Raw genomic sequence first — 26,453 nt, forward strand, 5'->3', positions numbered from 1 at the left:
TGGTCAGTCAGGGGGTTGCTTGCCCTCGGCTGTGGGCCCTTCCTACGCTGCTGCAGGAAAGGTACCGCTCATCCTTCCCACCTGAGCTCCATCCATTGCTTCCCCTCTGCCCTTCTCCTCTCTGCACGTTATCTTTCAGGACAGCACAAGTGTTTTCCATGCTGGACATCCTGTCCTCCCCTCCGCTCCACCCCAGGCCAAGCAGGTCCCTCTGCCAATTTTCCTTTGCTTACACATCAGCGCGTACCGTGCGACCCATCCCAGCTTGCCATTGATCTCATAGGAATTGTTTTGCATCCAAATTCCTGGAGTGCTTCCAGGCACTGAAGAGCTTCCCCTGCCTGCCAGGGTCTGCTGTCCCCCCTTCCCGCGGTGTCACGGCAGAGGTCAGGGGACACCTGCCCAGCCCGGAGAGGAGCCGCCAGCTCGGGGCAGCACAAGGCCTGGCACGGGCTGGGGGAACAGGCGCAAAGCCTCAGCCTTCCTGCCGGCCTGCGGGGTCGGGCCACGAGCACGTGCTAAAAACAGCAAGGCCACCCACGGCTGTGACAGATCGCTGTGCCCCGGGTGGTGGCGGTGGCGTGGAAAACGCTGGGTAAACTGCACCGCCAGAAAGGAGGATGAGGATGATGAAGGGCGACGGGCCGGGCACGGGCACTGCTTTCCCTGCAGGGGAGGATTCCTGCAGCAGAGACACCCTGAACACACCAAACCAGGCTGGCCGGGCTCTCACCCGCACTGGGCACTGCCTGGCAGCCAGCGAGGGGTCAGTCCCACTCCCTGGCCCTCTTCGGAGTCACAGCCAGGGGCATGAGGTGGCATTTACCCTGCTGCTCCGCCTGGCCGCGGTGCACATGCCTCCTGTTCGAATTGGGCACGTTTCAGGACAGAAATAATATTTTAACGGGCTTGTGGAAGTGTGGGGAACAGGTCTCGAAGCAGGCTGAGCTTATCTGATAGCACAGGCTCCTCCATCAGCTCCGGACCCCTGTCCCATGCGGGGCAGGGGAAGCACGTGGGGAAGCACTGCTGCGGTGCCACGATGGCTCTCGTTGGGCTGCTCCGGGCTATAGCAAACAGCAGCACAGGGCTGTGGGTTTCAGGAGCTTCCAAAAAGCCAACCTTCAAGCAGAAAGGCAACCTCAGGGCTCTGACAGCTGCCCCCAGGCCCCCCGGTCCATGGTGGCTGGGGAGCAAGCACCAGCCACACCAGCAGCGCCCAGGGGCTGCAGGTGCCCCTCCACAAGCTGGATTTAATATCTCCCTGCCGCTCCCTTCTCACCCTCCAGAGATACGGTGGTTACAAATGATGCTCTCAAACACGCTCCGCTCAGAAAACATAACTTTATTATTAGTTGCAATATACATTGTATTCCTTTAAGAATTCTAAACTCGTATATGGTTTCCCACTGAAAATACGTGTATGTATATACGCTTTTATATATGTATATATATATATATAAATGTATTTTATTGAACTGGGACACAACGGAACAAGAGAGACAAGCTCGGAAATTACTTGGAAAAATAAACGTGATCTCCGTGGATTTGTGCTGGCAGTGTGCTAAGGTAAGTGGTGTAAAAAGAACAGGCTAAATAGAAAATGTGATGGGTCGGGCGGAGGGGAATGGTCTCCCAGTGCTACAGGAGGTGGGTGACACAGGTGGGAGTCGCACGTTGCTATTGCTCGGTCGCGGATGCCACCTCTTCTCCCAGGCAGACCCGTCTCCAGCGCATCTCCGCACAGCAGCGCTCGTAAGGCCGGCCGTGCTCCCTGCAAACGGTACCTGCCGCTTGGAAATGGAGTTTAATTACATTTCCCTTGGCAGCAGCTCTGCTCATTACTAATCTGGTCAGCAAAGGGAGGGTTCCTCCAGGGCACGGTGAAACCGAACTGGGTCAATGTAAAGTAGTTTATGGGCAGGGGAAGGGAGCAGCAGGGAGCTGGAGCGTGCGGGCTGAGAGCTGCAGCTGGTGCAAACCAGCCTCAGCTGATCCACCCGCATCTGCTCCCGGCTCCATCCCGCCCTGCTGGCTTCCCCACCCGAAAATCTCCACTCACCAACCTGCCTGGAGGCAGGCAGCATCGGGGCTTTTTGGGGTAGGTTTCCCCATGTTAATTCCTTTGGAAGCTAACTCAGAAAAGTGATTGAGGGTAGCAGCGACACCTGCTGTGCCAAGGTTTGGGGCTAGTTTAGCTTTTTGTTACCTGGTTTTCAACTAAGCAATGGTTTTGTTTGCTGACCTGATTTTCAGTCGCAGCTTCCCCCAGCCGCTGTCACTGAGCTTAGCTAGACAGAGGGACAAGTCTTCCCTAGATGAAGATAATTGCCTTCCTTTTATGTCTTCTGGGCTGCAGATGTGTCGTGGGCGGAAGACACGCTCTGCCAAGGCACTGACCGCAGCCCGAAGCCAGGCTGGAGGGAGCAGACGGGCTCTGACCTTCCTGCTGCAGGGTCGCTTCCCTCCGCCCCGCAAAGTGCTTGTCAATTTGGGATGAAATGAATGTGGGCATCTGTTCCTCCTGACTTCCTCGGGAAAAGTGCTTTCAAAAATCCCATCCTTAAGTCCTCATCTTGCTCCGACCCCCGCAACATCTGTCACCGCCGCATCACGCCCACTGGATTCCTGCTCCGGCTGAAGAAGCAGGTGAGCCTCGTCGCCGCTGCAGCACTTCTGTTCTTGCTCTCTTTCCCCAGCAGCATCTGGCAAGGAAGGACCTCGCTGGGGGTAAGAAGTTGCAACGAGGCAGGCTGCTGGAAGCCGTGGAGCGGGCGACCTGCGCGTCGCCTCATTCCCGGTGCCGGTGCTGCTGCAGGTTTAGCAGGGGTGGGTGGGAGCAGCTGATTGCATGGGAATAATGCTTTAAGCAGAAGCTGGGAGAAGCCCAGCTGGTTCCTCTCTTTCAGGGCAGGAAAATAAAAGTGGAAAAGTGCCTGCATCAAACTCAATAAAAGAGCTTTCCTGACTTGGGCCCCTTAGGGCAATTGCAAGGACGCAACCTGCACCCACAGGGCCCTCATCCCTGCACGCTGATGGTGTCGGGCCCTGCTTCTGGCTGCTATTGCACAGAGGTCCCTTTCCTGAATGTTGCCAGAAGTGGCTCCGAAGGCAGGAGAGGTGGGTGAGACCCGAGGGCTGCCACGGGCAGGATCCAGCCCTGGGGGCAGCAGTGCACAGGGCAGCTGCTGCCAGGGAGGGCAGTGGGGTTTGTCCCCGTGGGAGATGCCCCGTTATCTCCTCCTGGAGCATTTGCAGGCTGCTGCAGCACTGGAGGGAGAGGGGCAGGTTAAAGCCCTTCCCTTTGGCTGCTGCCAAGAGGCATGGTAATAACTAGGGCTATCTCCCTGGACAAACTGACCCGCACAGCCACGCTGTGATCGCTGCGCTGCTTCTGCTGTATCGATACGATTCCTCTGCTCCATGTTGGGGTCTCAAGCCTTGCCTCCATCCCTGTTGCTACCAGAGACCCAGGCAGCTCTGGGGTTTGGCTTGTCTGCACCGCTGGAGCACTTCACGAGCTGCTCCCTGGATGCTGGACCTACGATTGCACCCTGTCCTCTGCCTTTGCTCCCCACCTTGCCCCCAGGGGCGAGCTCGTCCCCAGCGCCCTGTCGGCCCCAGAGGTGGCTGTGCTGCTCGGGAGGAGAAGGGCAAGGGCTTGGCCAGGATCTCTGCTCGCGCTGTGGGTCTCCTGCCAAACCGGTGGACCATGAGGACACCCACTGCTAATCCCCACCCACCAGATGCTCTGCGCTTCTCTCTAGCATTCTTTTCAGGACATTTTCCAACTGATGAAGGAAAACAACAGATTATGACTGTAAAGTTATGGTGAGAGGACTGGATCGTGGTAGGACAACATTACTCCTTGCCAAGAGAAGGAGCAATTAACCCTTCTTTAGACTCTCTTCCCATTTCTTCCCTAGCTCCCAGCCACCTCTATATACATCATATATTATATTACTATATTCTCATATAACTCTGACTTTACTTTTTCAGTTTCAGTAGCGCAAGTGATTAACTCCAAGAGGAAAAAAAAAAAAAAAGGAAGAAAGAAGGAAAAAAAGCAGCCCCTAGGAATATTTACAGAATAGTTCATCTTGGAGAGGAGAAGGGGGTTTGGCCTTGGGAATAGCATGGTTTGTGAATGTGCTATGTGGGCTTGAGTATACATTCATCCTCTCCTCTCTGGGATTCTGCTCTGGTGATGATGACAACTGAAGGTTTGCTCAGCATGCCTTCCCCCAGTGCAGACTCACGGGGGGCCCTTTATTCTCCCCCTGGGCCTGACCTGCTAACAAAGGTAGCAGCCAAAGGGGTCTGACCTCAAAAATCATCCTTTCGCTTCCGAGCCGGAGCCTCTGTCCACTGCCCCCATCAGCTCCATCTTTGGCCTCTCCTCGTTACCCAGCACCTTCATTAACGCTCGCCTCTCAGGGCCAAGGCTGTAAAGGGACCGGATGGTGGGGACAGGGAGGGGACTGTATGCACCTGGAATCAAAACTGTAAAGTGGAAGATACTGACTTCTTTAACATACCAAAAATTATTGCAGTATAAATTAACCCCCGTCACCCTGGCGAAAGCAGAGAAGAGGAAGTGATGGAGGAAGCTCGGTGGGTGAGGGGCATCTTGGCAACATCACCCACCTGGAAAGCTTTGACAGCTGCTCCCACAGCTATCAATGCTTTCTCAGGTTATGGCAATGGCCATTTACATCACCAAGTGATGCCCCACTCTGTGCCTCTTCCCCCACCCTCCCTTACGCTGTGCATGGCAAAATATCCCACGAGCCCCTCCACGTTAGATCTTTTCCAGAGAGACTTCTATTAAGAAAAGCGTCTATTCCCAGAAACCCCCAGTAAGAGCTGCAAAAACAACTGCTCTTAAGTATGGCTGGTTTCTCCAGCTGCTGAGACCTTCTGGCCAACCCACGTAAGTATTTCCGTGAACACAGAGGTAGTGACCTCGGGCAGCTCTTTGTGGAGGGCATGGTAGGCTTCCTCATACACCTGCAACCAGGGAGAGAGAGGAGATTAGCACAGAAAAAAACTTCCTCGTGAACAGAGCAGCCTTCAGTCCCCTCTTGTCAACACCCACAAGTCCAATGTGTCCTGCCCACACCTTGTCAGGTTTTTCTCCTGGATGTGGCAGGTTATCAAATCAAGATAGGTTATCAAGAGACGCCATCAGCTTTAGCAGGCCCTTCTTCAAAAAGGGATCCCACTCCCAGCTTCTGTGCTGACAGACCCGGCTCTGGGTTCTGCTGCTGCTGTTTCTCTTTCACCCTCCCACCTTCTCCACACACTGCCCTGTCCTCTCCCTGCCGCTGCCCCTCCGCAAGCAGGAAGGCGTTGGCACTGCAGCTCAACCTGAGCACCCTGCTGCATGTGAGGAAGACGATACATGTCCCAACACCAGGCATTTCTTGCTCCTTCTCCCAGTAAGAGCAGGGAAATAAATACTTATCGTGCCCCTGGAGTTTAAAGGCCAATGGGGAATGTTCCCATCATGCCTTGTGCAGTTTTACTCCTTTTATGCCCAGGCTACCCAGTTATTTTTCTGATGACAAAAGCTTTCCCTTGGTCTCCCTGTCTCTCTTTCAGGCTCATTCATGTGCTAACAATCGGTTAATCAGCTGTGGCTCTCTTGAAATGAGCAGATGTGAAGTGGCTTTTGTTGTGCAGCGCTTTGGGAAGGCCCCCCTGTACCCCTACAGGCCAGGGCACGAGGTAGGCTCGGCACTAACATGGTTGGCGTTGTTCAGAAGACTTTCGGGGTCACCACTTCACCTGGTCGTGAGCCTCAGTGCACTTGTATGGCAAGTAGCTTCATGTCCAAGTGGCCCGGGGGTGTACAGCCCCCCAGGGTAAGGCCTTGAGGTCAGCCACCATAGCCTAGGCCGCCACACCCCTCACAGAGGCCGCTCAGGCCAGCGCTAACAGGCCAATAACCTAAAAACTAAGAAAACAAGCTGACCTTGAGCGTTTTGTCCTGACTCTGCACCGTGTCCATAAGTAAATAAGACCCTTTGATATCACAGAGCTTGTCGGAAGAGCCGTGTAGCACCAGGATGGGCAAAGTCAGCTTGGGCAGAGCTCGCTCAATTCTGGCAATGGCGTTCATCAGCTGGATGACGAAGGACACCTTCATGCCACCGTGGTAGACCAGGGGATCAGATGTGTAGGACTCCATCTGGCAGGGAGAAAGAGGTAATTTAAGGTTAGCAGTATTTCATGCAGAAAAGACAAAGCAGGTTGGCTGGGCAGTGAGGAGTCTCTTCCCTTGGCTCGTGCATGTATTTCCTACTCAGTCAGGATTTCCTGCCATCAGAGTCAAGGTCGAGGCCTTCACTGTGGCTACCCAGAATTGCTCACACAACAGGTCTCGCTCCATGCTGTGTGTTTCTCTCTTCCACCACTAGAAAATATTCAAGCCAAAGCAGCAGGCAAACAACCAGCACAGGACAAAGCCTGTTCCTGTGGGGCACCTGCCTGCATTTTTCTGCTCTGCCATGTCCCTCTGTAACTCAAAGGTGACAGTCTCCTCTGCGGAGTTTTCTTCAGCCTGTGTTACTTCAAGGCTGGTATTGTCCAGGTCCTTATCCTGCTCTGCTGAGGGCTCGGGTGTTTTTCTCTCTTTCATCTTCCCTCTCTGGGGATGAAGACTGTGACCTACACCTGCAGGCAGCTGACACATCCAGCTCCAAAGCACTCTTACACTGAGGGTCTGTTCCAGGTGAAAAGGGTGCAGACAGAAGGCAGCAAAAGATGATATTAGGTGGTAGGCAAAAAAAGTCAACAATTTGCTCAGCCAGACTGTGAGAGGATAAAAATGCACAAGAGCTGGTGCAGAAAGTCACTAGGAATGAGTAGTTACTGCAGCAGGCAAATCTACAGTAAATATTTGTATACTGTACATGGAGACGGCCCACACAGCCACTGCCATCTCAATATCTGCCAGAACGCTTTGATTACAGGCTGGTCTCTGGCACAGCCTCCAGTTCCTCCCAACCCTGGCAGATGTTTATAGAAATGACGATTATTTATAGGTTAGCCAAAAACAGCCTCCTCCTCTCATCATGAGCGTGGAGGTCTGCTCAAATTCTCCTCATTCTGCAGAAAGGTGAGGTCATGCTGCTGCTGCACGTGCTGAGGGCCACGGGTGGGAAATGACCCACAAGGCCACCCCAGGGACCTGCAGCTCTGTGGAGGTGAAGGCACAGGCACGGCCTGCCTGTACACCACCAAGGTGCCAGAATGGTTTTGGGGCAGGTTTTGCCCCCGTCTCTCCATGAGATGAGATTATCAGGGGCCGGAGGACACCTGTGGTGGGGCTTTCCCAGCTGAGGGGAATTAATTCATTAGAGGGCGTGGAGCTGGCTTCCTGTGGAGCTGGTTTCCCTCCTCGTCATCTGCAATATGTTGGGGCACAAGGCACTGGAAATGGAGCTGGCAGGAAGGCATGGTGGTGCCCAGAACTCTTTCCCTCTCACTTTCTTGCTTTATGGTATTCTGACAGCATTTTGAGCAAATCCACCAAGCTGCGTTGGCTTCTTAACTACTTGCTTCAGCTGAATCCAGATCTATGCCAGTGCTGCACTAAAGCAATGCAGCTTTGAGATTTTTTTTTTTTTGTATTTTTTGAATTGAAGGCAACAGTTGAAGGACCTTGAGAGTGCTGGAATCAGGAGAGGTAGGTGGATGGATTGACAGAAGTTCCTTTCCCATGGAGTAAAACAATGTTGATGAATTCATGTGTGCTGGCCCCCTCCCCAGTGCCATAAATGCTAGGAGAATGACCTAATGGGTTTCATTCTCTTGTTCTCTCCCTACAGAATAGGGGATTTTTTAGGTACTGAGCAGCCAGTAAATATTTTTGTATAGATGATGGGAGGAGAAGGAATAATAGCTTAATCCCAACCTAAATTGATCAGCAGTGAGTGGGAGGATCCTCTTGCTGGTGAATGAGCAAAATCTTTGTCAGAAAGTTAATGCTCAGAGCATGGGGTGAGGGCAAAGCAGAAGCTCATGGAGGAAAAGAGGGAGATATAGGGAATGGGTTTTATATTCCGGTGGGAGGTGGCACCAAGAGGAAAGACTTATGCAGTGGAGCAGCTTGGGATGGAGAAAAAAAAAGGCAGATTAAAGAACCACTATCTGCATCATTTGCTGTGTTAAACTAGCTGTAGGGAAGGCTCAGTGAACACAGGGGTGACCCACAGCACCCTGCAGGCCTTCCTATCTTCCTGTCTCCTGTTACTAGACCTCTTCCTGACCTGCCTCTCTGTGCAGTCTGCTTTGCCTCTGGGTGCAAGATACAACCATCAGGGCTCCTGCTTCCTGCTTAGAATTTTGCATCTTTCTATGGCGGAACAATAAATTCATTGTAAGGCATATTTCTTTGCATGCATACATGCAAAAAAAAAAAGTTTGCATCTTCCTTTTGCATTTTGCAGAATAAATTCTTCATAAGGTAATTACAGTCTCATCCCTTGCGCACTCTACAGGAGCAAGAGTAAAGTCAGTGGGACTATTCAACCAAATTCAATGGCAGCTAACAAAGATTTATGGGGTAAAAGAGCCTGCCCCTGTGATGTTATTCACCTTGGAAGCAGGAGTGGGTTTTTGAGGTTACATCTTGCTCTCTTTTGTGTCTCTTGCATTTGATATAGCAAGCAGATCAAATAAGCATCTCCGTGCCATCCTGTGTTTCAGTCCCTCCACCCTGAGGACAGCCTGCTGGGAACACAAGCTCATCAGGAAACTCTTGGATGACGTCCCAAAAACATTTCTAGAGAATAGAAAGTTGGTCTGGCAGAAGAATATGTTTAACATATAAATAATGGATGTTTCCAGCACATTGTGTGCTGCGAAGCTGTGCGTCTTGAGTCCAAAAGGAGGATGGAGTGTGCCCTGGTGGCAGCCAGAGGACTGAGATGCTGTGTTGCTTTCGGTAAGTGCCTGGAGCCTTGAAGCCTGGTGTCTGAAGCTGGTCAGGAAAGCACTTCACATTGCATCCACAGCTGCTGTATCAGCTGTGTGTTCATCTGCAGGTGTGCAGGCAGCAGAGTGGGGAGGGGGTGATTGTCTCATACTGAAGACTACTCCATTAAGAGCAGCCTCTAATGAAACAGACCTATATTTTCATCCACTGCCAAAGTCTTTCCCTTCCTCCACGGAAAGGGAAAGGGCAGAGGAAGAACAACACCCACAGGAAGCTCTTGAGATTTGGAACATCACAGGGCAGTGGGAGCAGCAGCAAATATTTGGGTAGAAACAAAACCCACAGTAGCATTTATTATAAGCTATACCCAGGGAGTATGGAAATAATTGGATAATATTGTGCAGCCAGTTAAGGGAGCTCCACTGACACTTTTCTAAATGCCTTACAATCGGGACGTCTCCCATCAGCGCTTTTCTCCTGTAATGCTATTTAGTGCAGCACTAGCACCTTCCAGCAGAGGATCCAGCTGTTGAAAGCAGTGCGTTTAAAAAATGCCATTCTTAAGGAGTGCCACATAATGAACCAGTGCAGGGCCTGGCAGAGACCCACGTCTCCCAGCCACACTCACTGCTCAGGTCGGGGCTAATGTCCTCAAATCCCCCTCCTTCTCCGTGGCACTGACTGCTTTCATCCTCCAGATACAAATGCAGAATTGAAAGCTTTCCTCCATGTGATTTTAGTGAATTAGTTCTTTAATTTAAACCTTTTCTCTGAACTATATGCAGCAAGTTGGCAGCTGAATGTAATTAGGAACAGGTTTCTACAGCTGGACTGGAATCAGCCTTTCTCAAGCATGTGTTTTAGCAGCCTCACACTGTACTTTGGGACGTATGTCGTATGGTGCATCAGTGCATAGCAGATGCCCATTAACTCGCCTCATGCTAGTCCCAACAGATTGCTAGAACTTGCTTTGTCTTTCTTTTCTCATCTCCTTGAATCTTCCTGCTTTCACTCCAGTTCAGTGTTATGCTTGCTTCAACAGGTAAGTAAACTGAAAATGATCTGATCAAAAAACTCTTTGGCAGGGGCAAAACCCAACCCTGAAAACCTCATGGCTATTCCATGAGTCTCCTTTGCTTTGCAGTTTCCTAGGTGGGTGAGTCAAGGGAAGGAATATTCTGAGGCCAATGCATCGCTCTCGCACAACTGCTGGTGTTGTCTTTGCTCCTGATCCTCTCAGCTTCAGTTCTAACGCTGGTCAAGCTGCCTCCCTAGAGGAAGGCAATTTATTAGCTTCTATTAAGATAGGAAGCATTGCATGAATAGCAGAAGTGACAGCATCTGTCAGTGGGATGTGAGCTGACATGGGAACACAGAAACAACTGGCCGCCACAGCAGCGAGCTCTCCTGCTTTGGAGACACCCTTGTGTGCTGTATTTTGTCTTTCAAGCTGCTTCCTGAAATGCACCAAGAGCTGGGTCATTCCCCTCTCCAGACCAAGCAACTTTGCTCACTTACAGATTGTCTCCTTCCTCTCACTCCTCCTGCCACTCTGAGAAGGAAAACACCTTGTGGTGTGTTGCAGCAGCAGTTGCAAGGACACCTGGCTTTGCCAGTGATGGCATGAACAGGCTGCAACGGTTATTACTGGGACTGGGTATGAATGGGAGAAGAGGCTCAAACTATGGCAACGTTGACAAAAATTCACCCTGGAACTGCTCCATTCACAGTCACGGTGGTGGAACTGGAATTAGGTTGTTACAATGGCTGCTTCAATTGCAGCTCATTTAAGTATTATTCTCAGGCGCAGGAAGAATACATCATTTGTTTGGAAAGGCTGTAGCAGAGCCAGCGTGTAATCCAGGAGACCTTGTAGCAAGGTCTTTGGGGCAAGCATGCTCTTCCTCTGGCTGAATGCGTTCAGCACAATGCCATCCTGGTTTGTAAGCAGGAATACCAGCCTCCGGGACTGTAGCATTTTGCACTGTTTCACTGCAAAGAGCACGGTTGGAAAAGGAGACTTCAGCAGCATTTGCAACCTGCCTGAGCTGGTTTTGCCACTGTAATGAGAGGTGGTGGTGCGGCAGAGACCTGTGTGTTTTCCACCCCAGCTGTAGCACCGGGCTCTGCTACGCCTGGTACCCAGAGCAGCTGCGGGTGCAAGAGGCACACAGGGATGAAGAGCTGGTTTCCCACGGTGAGCTGTGTTTTCTGCTCTGTGTAAAAGGCCATGGTTCCACTGACCTCAGAGATGCCTCAGCCTTTTACACCAGTATAAATCTTGCCCTGTGATTTAGTAATTTATTTTATTCTTTTAAGAAAGAAATGACAGGACTGGGACAAGATACCGACTATGCAATGACTTTAAATGGCATTAAGGTTCTCACCTCCTTCTTGTTCCGGGAAACTGCATTTGGATCTATCGATCCCAGTGACAGGTTTGGGAGAACGAGGTTGAGCACTTTTGCTGCAAAAACCTGCAGGAGAGGAACGCAAGTAGTTAAAGAGCTAGTTAGAGAAAGAGAGAATATAGAGGACCGAATTCTTAGCTGGTGGGAACCAGCACAGAAGTTAAACAGTAGAGAAATGTCAGCTGACACTGGAGAAAGATCTGTCCTATATTTAAAACATTTTTCTTAAAGGCAAAGTGTTTAAACTGCTCCTGAGATTGGGGCATGCTTGTCTGAAATGCATCGACTGTCTGTCCACAACATCACAACTTCATCGTCCTTTCCCTTTTTCTCACTCTCAAGTTAATTTACAAAAAAGGCCTCAGGAAAAATGCCTTGATAGGAAAAAGCTGTTTCCATTCCACGGTGGAGCAGTTTTTTGTGGTTGCTACTGCCCTTTCCTGCTGCTGCAGCTCTGATTTCAGGCTGCAGTGCATACGTGATATTCTGTGCAATTTGCACTAGTTGCCTAGGTTGCACTCTTTCTGATAAGCAGATTCTCAGGGGAACCTGTAAATAAACAACAGCAAAATGTGCATGCATTGGCTAAGGAAATCTATTGCTCGCTTGTCTCCTGGGAACAAAACACAAAAGCATTCAGCAGCCCAGGCTTGAAACCATTAGCAGAAGAAAGGGTAATATCTTTCATTTGAGTTGATACCAAGCTTGCGCTCTGATCTTTGATAGCCGTCCTTAATTAAGTGATTACCACTTAAGTCAGAAAATACGCCATTAGTGTTTGTCGGTCTATTTATGGCCCTTCTGTGTCCACAGCTAATACCTGCAGGTGGGCTGTCACCTATGTTCTCTGTGCTTATATTTAATCACTTCTGAAGCACTCTCTGACATTTCAGATCACGGATGATACATGACAGAGTAATTATGGTATTAGAGAAATAACGCAAGGTTGAAGTCAAAGTCATCCAAGAGTGACAAGCAGTCAAGACTCACAGCAGATTTGAGAACACCTGAGTACTTTGGGGTGGATATGACTGGGAAATGGTGTCACCATTTACCCATACATCGAGTCTCTCACTGGCTATGGCATTGTGTCAGCAAAATTTACTTCTAGTGGGGTCTCTGGAGCTGGACCAGTAAAAAAAAGTATATCCACACAGATACAAGTATAAGCTTACGATGCTAATGAGCAAGAATGGGGTTGTCTTTTGTGTTAACCCCAGGCTGTGATGATTTGAAGAACACAACTTCGTGAATTCTAGGCAAGACTATGGACTCTGTACTGACAATGCTATAACAGTGTTGCTTCTCTCGAGCCACTTATGCTGACCCAGATATATGTCAAGTAACTGTAGGTACCTAGCTGAGGTATTTAATTTAGAAATGTAATTGTCCTAGGCTTTCTTTAGAGAGTAAGGAGAGTGAGGAAAAAAAAAATACCTCTGAGATCTAAATAATGGTTTGGAAGTGCCTGTCTCTGAATATCATCATGATAACCTAAGGCAATTAGGCTGCCCTAAAACTGGAGCCTGAGTTAAGTGCTAGGGTGAGTTCCTATCCCTAATGATTGCTTAGTTGAGAGGAAAATCCTTGGCATAAGAAGTTTGCTGATGATCTCCCCAGATCTATTTAGAATATTGGCCACAAGATCCAGCTGTTGTTATTAAGGCCATAGATATTTAGGTCCAAGACCACATATAAAAGAGAGAGAGAGAGGAGCTCTCCTTACTTTTAAAGTCAGCCTTAGAAGGAAGTTAGTTGACGTCCTCTAAAATTACTGAAGAAGCGGCACTTTTTATGGGGATTCTTGTCTGTGTCTGCTTGTACATGTAAATATTTATGTTCCCAAGGAAAAGCAATGGGGCTTTTCTAGAAGGAGCATAAATTTGAATCTTCCCCTCACGTGAGCAACAATGCACCAGCCCAGTGACATCTGGAAGGCAGGGAAGCTGTGACAAGGTGTAGGAGAACTACACACACGCCTGACTCTCAGGCTGTGCCCTGTTGGTGACAAGCTAAACATGCTTTTGTCAGATTCGGTATGGCCATTTTCCGTTCTAATGACCCTGCTCATCTTCACAGCCCCACAGCCTGCCAATGACCTCGCCTCTGTGACATGCTTTGGAAATGTTCTTGAAGTTTCTGTGCGTATCTGGAGTTTTGCCAAATGGAGTCACCAGCTGCCTGCTGCACTGCTACGAAACACGGCTGGCTCCTGGCCCCAAGGACAGCAGCACCTACCAGCCGGTAAGTGGTATCAGCGCCGTCCTTTCTGGTGTTCAGCTGCACAGGGGAAGCACCAGACCCCGCAGATGACATGTCAGATGTGCCTACACACACATACATACTCCCTGTGTGCATAAGAACTCTTATTTACACATAAGCAGAACCAGTCTTGGTCTAAAGGACTCATTGGGAAAGAGCTCTGCCACTGACCTTTGAAGGGTCTTCACATCTGCAGGAGGCACTTCATTCCCTCCAGTGTGTAATACACCCTCAAAATTTGGATGTAATTTTGATGATTCTTGGAGTCAAGGTCTCCACAAGCCAGCGGAGAAATCAAGTTTTATGTTATAATCAAAAAGTCAAAGGGTTCCCCTGGGCCTTCAGTGAGTTTGTGAGCACAGTCATACAGTCTGTGACAAGCTGGACTTTAATTAAAAGGCATCCTGTTGAAGGGCTGGCTGTGTTTGATACATGAAGAGTTTACGTCCCTGTTGGTTCGATGTGGCAATGTTAGTTCTTGAGAGAAAGCTCCCAAATGACCAAGAACAGGTACAGCAATGAGGGGGGTATTACTGGCTGGGCTGAGGATGACACTGCAGAGCCTTGGTTATTTGAGCTGCTCGAGGCCACTGCAGGTGGGTGAAATACTAATGCTGAGAAAGATCTCAGAATAAGATTGAAATAGACTGTTCTTGGCCATCTTAGACAATCCTGGCCATCAATAGACGTTGCTTCTTGGCTGGAAGTGCGACTCAAAGCTGTTTTTGTCATTTTGCATTGATTTAACTGCATGGATGCTTCGAAATGTAGACACTTCTGAGTGGAGTAATCCCCATTCCCCGCATACTTCTACATGGTTATTTATCTCTCCCATGATCTCTGCTTGTCACACTGCTTGTGTGAATGCTTTTTAGTTCATTTCAGCTATGAAAGAGACAGATAAACAAAAGGGTGCTGTATGAACTCTATATACTAGCCATGCTCGTTTGGCTGAGCAGAAAACTCTCTGGAAGAGACACTGAGATGAGCTACCAAGATCAGTCTGAAAGCAACTGAAACAGTGGTGTCAGGGAGATATGACATCAGGGATATGACATGATATATGATCAAGGAGATATCAGATCTGATATCTCAGATCTGATGCCAAACAGAAAACACAAAGAGAATATTGTGTACTGAGCCTGTGAGGGATAGCTGGAGGGTAACTTACACTTAATTGTTTTCCTGAGAGATTGTGCTGCCCACCCTATTTCACATCATTCAATAGCAGACATTTAGTGGGAGATACTCTCTTACCCTTACTCTGCTCTTTGTCAACATGTGTGATTTCTGTCTCTTTGCATCCTTTGAAATTTTGGAGGCTCAGAGCCGAGTTTGGTCCAGATGAGCTGAGAAGGGGAAAGCTGCAAGATCCTGCTTTCCTCACTGGGTGTAGAACTAGTAGATAGGTTTCTATCAGGAGACAGAATTTACAGGGCAATGATGAAATTGTGTTTCTGCAAAGAGCAGAATTCAATTCTCCTGTGTGGAGTCTGCAAATGCACTGGGTTTTTCCTGACACCAACTAAAGGACCCAGCACGTCCTCTGGGCTGCTATTGTTGCTGCCTTGAGCCCTCATTTATTTAAGCAAGGTAAATTCTTGCTCAACTGGAAACTGCCCCAGCAAAGGGATGAATGCAATGGTCCCTGGGAAATGGCTCAGGGCCTGGAAATTGCACCAGTTCCAGGGGAAAACGGAAGCCTTTGTGCCACAGGGGCACTGGCACCAATGCAACGTCTTTTGACTCTCAGAGGAAAAAAAGCACACAGGAGTTTTCAGCTCAGCTTTCTGGGAAATCGCAGCTTTTGCAGGAGTACTCTGACTGCTTTCACTCCTTCCTCTTGTGAATACATTTTCAGAGATATTTCAGAAATAATTATTGTTTATCCTTTTGGAGAAGCAACAATAGATTTGAAAGGGAAAGAAACCCACTGTAAACTTGTGTTATTGCGTTCAAGACGCTATCTAGGAATGAGACCCTTTAAACACCTCTGCAACACTCTAGTTAGAGATTGGGATTTACACCTAGTAAAATGTATAGTTCTAGAAGAAGGAAAAACATTCTGTATTTTCCTTGAATCGTCTAGAAATAGAAGGCTAACCATGTGTCTCAGACTCAGACCCTATGCTATTTTTTAAATATTTATTCCTTTTCCCTTTCCAAAGAAAGAAAAGATGGGAGCACTGGTGCCCAAGGGATCTTCATGGTATTTCAGATATTGTCTCACCTGTGAGGAATTGCCTACCAGCCCCCTAAATGCACCCTTTGTTGCTCTGACTCGTATTTAAATAAATTTTCCTAGACCAGAGTTCAGGATTCACTCCCCCTCTGAAAAGCAGGTGGGACTGTGGGGGAGACACTCAGAAGAGCAGTACCGACTGGCATCCAGGTGGTGCAAATCTCAGCAGGGTTTTGCATTTTAGGACTGAAGGTCTCAATGTGTGTCCTTCTATGGAAGAGCGAGGTGGTTAACAATCACCCTGTGGTGCCTGTAATCTTGTTTCGTGGGGTCAGTAGATGGCTAAGGTACAGGAGATGGTGTGACAGGATTATATTGAAAGCTGAGCCAATATGTTTCCCTTCTCTCAGAAAAAAAAAAAGAAAAGAAAGAGGAGGAATAGCTTAGAAGTAGATTAAAATGATAAGCTAGCCCTAGGAGAAGACTCTAGGGAGAAAGATTAAAGGAACAAGGACTGTGGGAATGAGATGCTCTGTCATTCCTGCTGGCTTAGTTGGTCCTTCCCTTTGCTTACGGCTTCTCAGAGGGTTGTTATTTATTCTTCTAAACATTCAGAACGGAGGGGAGAGCGGAGAGTTGGCTGCCTCGCAAAGCCTCCCTGGGGAAGGGCAGGTCGGGCAGAGCAAATTAGGGTCAGAAATAACTCAGGGAGGGAGACACGAACGGGACAGGGTGAAGCCTAACTGCAAACTGAAGGAGACGTTTGTCTGGACAAGAACCAGCTACGGTACCAAGCCAAACGGGCTGCTGCTGGGGCAGTGATGCGTTAGCTGAAAGCCTTCGTTGAGGTTCATGGACTCCTCGGAGTCATGAGCTCTAGGTTTGTTTAGACATCGGTCATCCCCCAAACATCAAAAATAACCCCGGCCCAACTTAGCCAGCAGCCTGTGTTGCAACCGTACCAGACTCTGTATGAGTCAGGGAGAAAGCAGTAATTGAGGAAGGGAAAGGACGGCACTGTGTGGGCTGCCGCAGGGCGTGGTGAAGAAAGCACAGCCTGCTGCCGCCTCCCGAGGTAGCATCGCTCTCCGGCTCTCATCTAAATCAGTTTTTCTGGACAAGTGCAGGATTCACTTCCCCTCTGAAAAGCAGGTGGGACTGTGGGGGAGGCACTCCTGAGAAAAGCATTGACTGGCATGCAGGTGGTGTGGATCTCAGCAGGGTTTTGTATTTAAAGGCTGGAGGTCTGAAGGCATTTCCTTCAATAAGCGAGAGGTGACCGGGTGCAACACGTGTTTGCTCTTACCTTGATGGGGGTGGCGACTTCTGGGCTGGCCACCACTAAAGGAGAGATTAACACCATGCCTGAAAAGTCACCGAGTCTCTCGCTAGCTGTCAGAATGGAGATGGCTCCCCCCTGCAACGCAAAATAACATCCCACAGCTTAATACAGATGTCAACATCTCACTCATATAGTAATCCTATTGCTGGAAGGGTTTTAGGCCAAACAGGCAAACAATTTCTGCCCCAGCAAGAGTGCATTGTGGTCAGCAAGGAAGGCTGGAGGCGTGAGCTACTGCAAGTGGCTGATTTTTGTGTTTCTGCTCTCACGCTGCAGACGCTCACATCGCACTGAACTCAGCCCTCTGTGCCACGGCAGCCAGCTCTCTGGGATGCCTTATGTCCTCCTCAGTAAAGATGGCTAAGCAGGAAATACCCGACTTTTGGTAGTTTGGGTGGGACTTGAAAAGTGAGTTGGGGCTCTCTAAGCGTGGCAGACCGGTGCTGCATGGAGGAAGGGAAGGGAAATCGGGCTGGCTCCGTGCTCGTGGCACTGGTAACCTGGGTAACAGCGATGCTGTCAGCTGGCACACAAAAATCTTCATTAATTACTGGAAGTTAAATATTCTCCTCTTCAGTGCCGCCATCCCCTCCAGCCCCACAACCTGATGGCTGACACCTGGTGCTTCGTTTTGAGCTGAACACTGGCCAGGCTGAGCCCTCCTGCGTGAGGACAGCGGCTGATGGCGAGAGGGGTGGGGGACAGAGGGACTTGGCTGGCTTGCTCAGGAAAGTTCGCAGAGGATTAGTTGCCAGGGGAAATATTTGGTGAACTTCCATGCTGCCGGAGAAGCAGGGGCTTGTTAAATGGAGCAGCAGCGAGAAGCATCTCAAAGACCTCACTGGGAAATTAGCTCCTTGTTAAAGCAGCTTTGGAGCGCAGCGAGCACTTCAGAGCATGCCATGCGTTCTTATGCAAGAACACTCGTTTATCTGAGCATGGGCTGAATCCCAAAGTCCTTATTCATTTTCTCTCCTCCGGGAAGGCAGGGGGAGAAGATCAATGACATCAATGGGAATATTGCTAGCTTGAATAACGGGATTTGGCCCGTGCTGTCAGAACCAGACTTCAGATCTGTTCACCAAATCAGCGCCTTTGTTTTTGCAGCCCTAATCCTTGGTACATTTTCCTGTAAGGTTGTTTAACAGAATGAGGCTACAGGGTGTTTTCGTGCTTCATCCCCTAGCTGCTCACAAAGCTTTGGAGGGCTTAACCGCCTGGTTACTGGGTAAAATGAAAGGAGAAGCCCCATGCAGCAGGGAGGTGGTGGGATTTATCAGCTACCCGGTGGGATGGAATGGTCCTATTAAAAAATAGGCCCATTGTTGCAAATGGCACTAATTAGGGCCACGATCCAGGCAGAAAAGTTAGGGATTGACTATATTCGAGGGAGAGCTGGTGCGGTAAGGCATGCTGGCAATCAGTCAGTGGATGAAATGGAAGGGATGCTTGTGTGTAGTTTTGTTTCTCCTGCTGTGGGCTGAGTTATTTCCTGCTGCCTGCAGTTGTACCCCTGTGCTGCAGCACGTACACGGGATGCTGCTGGGAGGGGAGGGGACGGTGCTTACCATAGAATGTCCCAGGATGAAAACGGGCAGCCCGGGGTGATCTTTCTTCATGAGATCAATGTGCTGCAAGCTGTCCCTGATGAAGACGTGGAAATCTGAGACAACCACACGATCCCCCTCGCTCTGCCCGTGGCCAACTGTAGGGGAAAAGGAGAGCATGTGTCCAAGTCATTCAAAGCAAGGGTTGCAGTCCAGAAAGGCTTCATCAGAAACAAGCTTGCGGGGTTGTTGCTGTCCTAACCTAACCTCCTGCAGTCAATTAGAGAGGCTGTGGAGTAGCATCCCTCCTTGGAGATCTTCAGAAACTGCCTGGACATAGTTCTGGGCAACCTGCTCTAGGTGTCTCTGCTTGAGCAGGAGAGTTGTACCAGATGGCCTCCAGAGGTCCCTTCCAGCCTCAGCCACTGTGGTTCTGTGATCTCTCAACAGAAAGAGTACTGCAGACACACAAAGGAAGCTGCACAAGAACAGTTTAAAAGGTGTTGTATTGTTCATGACCTGGCTAAAAGAATGCTATATTCCTCCATGTTTTTACCTGCTCTTCAAAACTGCACCCTGGGAAATGGGTTTTTGCCCTAGAGATCATAGCTGCTGGAGTGTGATAGCTTACTGTAGAGCAAGAACTGCTGTGTGTCGAGTCTTGCCAAGAAATAGAAAAAATCCTGAAGGCTGGATATGGTCGCTATGAACTTAATGGGCCTTGGACATAGTCTTATCCAATGCGTGGGTGTGCATGAGCTTTGCAGAGTCCTCCTTTCCTCAGTGCTGCCTGGGAGCAGTAGGTGAGCTGGAAACCTTCCCTGCTACGAGTTGTAGAGCTCTCTGTGGAGAGGCCAAGTGATGGTGGTGGCGACAGCCTGTGGTGGGAATGTCTCGAGTGGCATGCTCCACCTAAACACGTGCTCGTGCAAACTGTGCTGCATCTGGCTGCCTTCACTCTTTCCGTATCGTATCTGGGAATTATCTTGTCTGATCAAAGGGAAGGAACGGCTAAAACGGGAGATGATGAGTTGCTATGGAAACAGGGGATCCCTGGCAGAGGTGGAGCTGGCAGACCCACGAACGCAGTCCCAGGCAATTCGGAGCCTGCAAAGGCTTGAAATTATTGCCACCCGGGGAAGGGGTTTATATGTCTGCCTGACCACACAGACATGTTGGTACCCATCAAGGAGAGGAGCCTTCCTTAAAAACAGTCCCGTTTATTTCTATTCCATGCACATTGTTAAGGAAAACTGAAGGAGAAAACACTACACAAACCACTTCCATATGGATAGGGCGTAGGGCATCTCAAACACAGCTCCCTCCTCCCCTGGGCCTTCCCCAGTGGGACCAGGCAGCAGGGAGAGAAATTGAAAGGCACGAAGGGCAGTGACTTGTCAAAGGATGTTAAGTGCCTGGTAATTGTTTACATGCTGGATGGCACCCCCTCTAGTGATCGCCGAAGAAAAGCATTGCCTACCCAGCCCGAAAGGTAAAGGTTTTTCAGCTGGATCTGTTGGCAATAGTCATACCAGAAGAAATCAGCATGTCTGAATTGACTTTCTGGCAAACCGTCCAGAAAATCACCTTTCAAATGAGGCAAAACTTCTAATAAAGAGCTGGACTAAATACACGACGTCTGAGAAACCCTGAACTCCAAACTTGCTCTTGTTTTGCCCTCCCAGGTGGTCTCCAGAGCTGGGCCTCATGGCAGTGAGCACTGCAATCAGCCGTGATGTCTGCCAGACAAACCCATAGATGTCATCCTGGTTGATTATAAAACGTTACTGGTGGTGCTTTCCATGCACACACTCCAGTTTCTGCCAAAACACGATACTGCAAGCATCTTCCATGGGTCAGTGACCAGAAACAAGTCAAAGAGCCAATTAAAATAAGAGATCCAATAATCTACAGAAGTGAAGCCTTGTGTGGGTCTAGTGAATCTCTTTACTTTAAACTGATTTTTATTACAGATGGAAAGTGAGCTTTTCCCAGCCTTTATACACATAGCTTCACCACTTTGTGGAGCTCTATTGTGTTCTCTGCCTAATAATCAAACTGCAGATTTAGCAAGTTAATATGAGTTGAGCAGTCCAGAGAGAGGAACTTTTTCTCTTAGCAGAGAGTGCTCTGCACTTCTTTTTTCTCCGGTGCTGCCTGCACTTGCTTCTGGTATCTCTTTCTCTACAGAGCCTGTGTGAGACAGCTGAGCAAGCAGAAATAGCAAAATCCCCGTGGCCCAGGTCTGTATATGGGCCGTGACTCTCTGTTGTGGGGCTGTGAGGCTTTGCTCTATTTTTGGATAGACAGAGGCAGGTCTGGAAGGCTTCATTCGTCACTGGTCCCACTGCAAAACAGTGATACTGCTCATAGCAGTGAGAGTTATGATTGTGGGAAGCCAAGAAGTGCCTGTGCAATAGCTGTGACAAGCACATCACTGGAGTTCTCCAGGTTTGTGGTTGTTTTTTCGTTATTGATTACTTAATGAACCTGCCATTTGAACCTAATTTCAACTACTAAACTACTGTTCCCCACTGAGATGGCACCCAGCAGTGCTCGGGGCGCCGTCTGGCTGCATGTATGGTAAAGGAAGGCCATGCAAGTCTGCATCGATGCCCTCCCTACCCCTTGCGCAGGGTTACCTGATGGCATTGCTAGGTTGCATTCTTTTATTTTATTCCTTTACTCTCTTCACCTCCAAGAAACCGAACTTGTTTCTCCAGAGCATGAGTTTATTGAAAGTTCAAATATCCCAGCTGAGAAAGCTTCAGGGCGAGGAACTAAAATGAAAGGCATGTGCACGACCAAACATCAATACAGTCAAGAGTATTGACATATTCTTCTCTGATCTTCTGCCTTTGGAGCTATTAAGAATGAAAGGTCAGGTTCATCCTTGATGTGAAGCTATTTGCTTTGGGTTTTGCTGGAAAAGAACCTGACGTAGTGGTTCCACAGCGCCTGCGGCAAGGCACTTGGTGCAGGAGGAGGGGACCTGCCTGCACCTGGGAACTGGAACTAACCAGGGGCCGCTCAGCACCCAAGTGAGACAACAGCCGGCCAGAGAAGTGTCACGGGAGTCTCAGCTCCGTGAGTTCCCACCACAACTCTCCTCCTCGGGTTCCAGAGGGATGTCTTAACCATCTTTTTTGGGATGTGCATCTCCAAAGAGCTGTAATTGCCCATGCACTTCTGCATGGCACACTGGGTTTCCAAAACCTTTCAAACAGGTTTCATAACTACCTGGTTTCATACCCAACTTGCATGGTTCACTGCTGATATCACGAATCTGCAGTGGCTCGGTGACTGACTATTTCAGGTTGTAGGCACTGAGGTAATTGTGGGCACCCTTTCCTAAACGCAGGCTTCTAAAAAAGAGAATCCACAACTTTTTTACAAATTGCTAGTCTAGGATTAGGAGGTCTAAGCCTCCATTTCCAACCAAACTCGTCACTGCAAAATAGCGTACTTTGCTCAAAGTCTGAATAAAGGCTGCACTGATGTAATAGATATGTAATAGTTTTTAAGGTCTGCCCTCTGTATTTTCTGTAAAAGCTTGTTCAGACTGCAGCTCTGCCACCACAGGGACAAGAACAGCGACTTGTGGCAGTCATCCATCCTGTCTGAAAGCATGACCTCAGACCGATTTCTCCTATGGCTGTGGATCCTCCAAAGCTCCACACCTCTCTGGGTGGAAGAATACTGACTGCCTGTGCAGGAAGACAAAGCTGAGGGTTCAGCAATGGAATATCTGGTGGTGTAAGGACTCTGGGGATTGAGTTATCACCATATAGGTATCGCCTGCATGGAGGAACCTCTTGGGCTGGATAGGCTCAGCAGCATTGCTCATCTCAAAAAGAGCTGGAGCCTCACCCAGGGTGAAAGCAAGGGAGAAGCTGCTGAGCAGCTCCTCTGCTGAGAGAAAAAGAGGGGACTTTTTTTCAGATAGCAAAATTAGGTGGCAGCACAAATGAGATGGTGCTTTGACAACTTTTGTCTTCTCAGCATCACACTGCATTCCCTCTGGAGTGGGAGGGAGCTTCAGATCCTCATCAAATCACGCTGAGCAGAGATGAAAAAATCCCTCTGGGTGCCCCACTGCATTGCACCTTAGCAGAGGCTTGTCCTCAGGCTTTTATGTAAGCCACAGGCTATAGGTATTTCTTTCTCCTTCTAGTGCCAGACCCTCACAACAAAGGCTCAGCCCAACCCTGTGTGCTCAGGTGTGGCACAAACTGCTCCTCAAAGCTCCAGCTGGAATGTTTGGCTACAGAAGATGAGGTGACATGGAAAATGCAGGGTCAAATGCTGACTCCAGCTATGCTGCTTTAAATTTACTGATTTCAGTGGTGTCCCTTAAAGCATACAGTCATGGGAGAGTAGAAATTATGGTCTAAGTTGTTTTTTCAGCCTTTGCTCCCTATTTATTATGGAAAAGCCATAAAACACACTGAGAGGACATGAGAAATCTGCCCAGGGAGCTGTAATTCTCCAGGCAGAGTCTGGATCTTGACTTTCCGCATATTTGGAGGCTTCCAACTTTGGGGGAAAGGGACTGGTTTGGATCCATTGTTATTGTAGTGAGGACAACACCGCAGGCATCAGTGAGGTGAAATGCTATCTCTTGCCAGCTGAAGGTAGAAACAATCAGGAGGAACTCAGGGCTTGACCCCTGCCTCAGGACCCATCACACCGAGTGTTTGTTTTCCTCTCTAAGAAGCTTAACTCCAAGATTTTAAAGAGGGACAACCACTGACAGAGGGCTGGGAGAGGTTCGGGCATCTCAGGCTTGCTGCTTCCAGAGCATAAACACATTTCACATTGCAATGGCACTAACAGAGGAGCGTGGATGCAGGAGATCTCAGCAGCAGCTAAATGCGAGACCTGCCACCACCGAGATGTCAGTGATTAACCAACCCCAGCTGAGGAGCTGCTCCTGCACCGCAGAATCCCACACCAAAAGGACACTTCCCAATTATGTCAGAAGGGGCCATCGGCAAAGCTCGGCGCTGATTTAATAAGCCAGAGCACGGATGTGATTCCATTCCCAACGAGGCCTTTGGAGGCCAGAAAAGGTGATCTTACTGCTGCAGCGCTGGCTCAGCAGCATCAGCACATTTCAGCACGCCCACCGCTGTGCTGAGCAGCAGTAAAGGGAGGATTTCTGCAAGAGCCCTTCTTCTTTCACTGCCTCCTTGATCAGTAAGCATTTTGGAGTGAGCTGGAGTCTGACAAGTCCATTTGAAACAAAAGCCTAAATGCCTTTTAGAGGAGGCATTTACATGAGCATTATGTGTTTATGAATGTTATGGAAGATTTGTTTTATTCTTGAAGGCCTCAGGTTTCTGCCCCAAAATGGAGTTGAGATGGGCTTCTTGCTGGTGCATGTGGTTCTGGACACTGCTGCACGCCAAAGGGTGGTGTGCTTTTTAGATTAAAAAAAAAAAAAAGGTTTTGAATTAATGACAACTAAAAGATCCTGTAGATGCTTTGACTCTGCAGATGGCCCAAACAGACCTGGAGCCTGTGGGAGGAAGAAGCTGATGGCAGCCATTTGGATGGCTCTTTCTATGCCCAAGGAGCAAATGTGCCAACTTCATCCCTCTTCTGCAACCCTTCTGAGCAGCAGCACGTGGCAGCTGGCTCAGGTGGGACCCTCGCTGTGACCAGCCCTGCGATCCTGCTGCTGTGGAGGGGGCGCTCGTTGTGAAGATATCCAGCCCCTGATGGCTGGGGGACAGCAGCCCTGCCAGCCTCTGCCTTCCTCTCTGCACCACACAAAATGCATTCAGAACTGGAGGTAAAAGCAGTCATGTCAGCCCGGCATCGATACAACTGTAATGCCGTAGACCTACTAGGATGCCATGATAGAGCACTATGATTTAGCCAGTGCTTACAGTTAAGGTACAAAATGAAGCAGATAAGGTTTTCAGGAGTGTTTCAGTTTTGGAAGTCAGTTTAGCAGTTAATTAAGTGGTGTCACAAGGCATTACAGCTGATGCCTGTATTTATGAGATCTATTTAAACTCGTCTGAGCAGGGACTGCTTTTTGTTGCGCTTGTACAGTACCCAGCACTGTGGGGCGTCATCACAGACCTTGGTCCAAGATACTCCAAGATCTTAACGTAATAATTAACTCTAATCCCAGATTGTAAGGCAGCACATTTTTGCAGAGGAGGAGATAGGAGAAAGCACATAGATGTAGGATGTGGGTGATACAATACACAAGACGACACTAATAATGGGTGTGCATAGCAAATGTTGTATGAAGCCTTGATTTTCTGCTTGGGTGTTTTTTCAAGGTTTAATGAAAAAAATATTAATGAACTAGTAAACACTTCAAATTGTCAGAACAGTTCACTACTGAACAAACTATACTTGTTTTGTAATGAATCAAGTACACATCTTTTTCATCAAGTGAGCAAAGCTCATTAATTAGACATGCTGGATTTCAAAGCTCCCAATGTTTAATTATTTGTTTAACAAGCACTACATCTAATCCGCCGTTCAAACACACAAACAGCTAAAGCAACAGGAAGAAGCTTCAAAGCAGGACAATCAACATCTGGAAAAGTCAACAGACTGTTCCTTTATTGTCAGGAACATGTAAAGCAAATGTTCCACTCGCAGAACAAATACACACAGGAAGCACCTCCGATTCCATCAAAAAGATTCCTACTCAACAAAGCAGCTTCCTTGCCCTGAGAACACCCTCGTCACAGCAAGGGCGCTGGTTCTGCTCCCCCCATGCGACCTTTTTCAATTTCCCAACCAAAGTCTGATGCACGGAGGGCACTCAGTGGTGTCTGCCTTTCATACATCCATACTCTTCATTTTGCGTGCAGGTGTGAGAGGCAGGACAGACACACCTGAGCCAGCCAAGAAGCACCGTAAGCTGGTCCAGGACATGCCATGCTACCATGCCTCTGCTCAAGTTGCCACAGGTCAGCTGCTGTGCTGCAATGCATTTTGTAGGTAAACCTTTGGAGGTGAGCTTTTCAATGTCGGTCTGACCAAGCTTTAGCTGTGCACCACCTTATTCTCTTCGACAGCCCTGGTTTCCCCAAGAAGAAAAAGGTTAGACTGGAAGGGAGCTGTGGAGGGCTCCAGCTCAGCCTGTGATCTGGACCACCAGGAGCCAGGACCCTGGGGCGCACTGCAAAGTAAGCCTGCTCTGCAGAATTGACGAGCTTCAGACTGTCAGTGTTTGCCACAAGCCTACTGTCTAAGACTTTTCCAGGAGGGCTACATCTGCATCAGATGGGAAGCATTAGGGAGTAAGAGGAGAGGGCTCACCCTAACCACTGGTTCCACCTTTATCTCAAGGATCTGAAATATATCTCGACACATGCCTATCGTTAGTAACTTTCATCCACTCTACTCTGTCTTGGCAGCCCTCAGCATCCCTTCTTTTGTATGACCTGCATAGATGCAGTGAATACACTGGGTTTCCCGTGACAATAGCCACATTATAAAACCATTAGTTATGGTACCCAGCAGTATCTCTACACCGTTGGTGTTTTATGTGTTGAACATTTACCTGAGAATTACAGATGGATTCTGCTGCTCTCTTATCAAAGGGGAGTCTTGCCCTAAATAGGCAAGTGCAGCATCTTCCCTTTTCCTTCTCAAGATTAGGAAAATCGTTTTTCTTTCAGCATTTGCTGGATACTTTTTATTCACTTGCCTCACACAAAGAGTGCAGCAAACTGAAAGCCTTCTCCTCCCACATCAGAGACACATTTGCAGAGCCGAGATATTTTTAGAA

The 26,453-nt window shown here is 48.8% G+C and overlaps 1 protein-coding gene and 1 long non-coding RNA gene across 5 annotated transcripts in view; one reads left to right on the forward strand and one right to left on the reverse strand.

Moving 5' to 3' along the window:
• Positions 1–1,330: 1,330 nt before the first annotated feature.
• Positions 1,331–26,453, reverse strand: part of MGLL (monoglyceride lipase) — a 63,967-nt gene continuing 38,844 nt past the window's right edge. For all 3 annotated transcript variants that reach the window (XM_048068976.2, XM_013184154.3, XM_067003073.1), the window contains exons 4-8: positions 18,710–18,846; positions 17,106–17,216; positions 11,332–11,421; positions 5,978–6,193; positions 1,331–5,010 (exon numbers count right to left, since the gene is read on the reverse strand). In XM_048068976.2, coding sequence (XP_047924933.1) covers positions 4,885–5,010; positions 5,978–6,193; positions 11,332–11,421; positions 17,106–17,216; positions 18,710–18,846 — 680 coding nt within the window. In that variant the 3' untranslated portion in view covers positions 1,331–4,884. The remainder of the gene's footprint in view (positions 5,011–5,977; positions 6,194–11,331; positions 11,422–17,105; positions 17,217–18,709; positions 18,847–26,453) is intronic.
• Positions 7,579–26,453, forward strand: part of LOC136791603 (uncharacterized) — a 53,832-nt gene continuing 34,957 nt past the window's right edge. The window contains exons 1-3 of one of the 2 annotated variants that reach the window (XR_010833920.1): positions 7,579–7,693; positions 8,716–8,953; positions 13,435–13,599. This is a non-coding gene — a long non-coding RNA (uncharacterized lncRNA). Of the gene's footprint in view, positions 7,694–8,715; positions 8,954–13,434; positions 14,079–26,453 lie in introns of those variants that run through there. The other variant, XR_010833919.1, reaches the window with a different exon arrangement.

The sequence above is a fragment of the Anser cygnoides genome, chromosome 10 (assembly GCF_040182565.1).
Source record: "Anser cygnoides isolate HZ-2024a breed goose chromosome 10, Taihu_goose_T2T_genome, whole genome shotgun sequence".
Classification (NCBI taxonomy): Eukaryota; Metazoa; Chordata; class Aves; order Anseriformes; family Anatidae; genus Anser; species Anser cygnoides.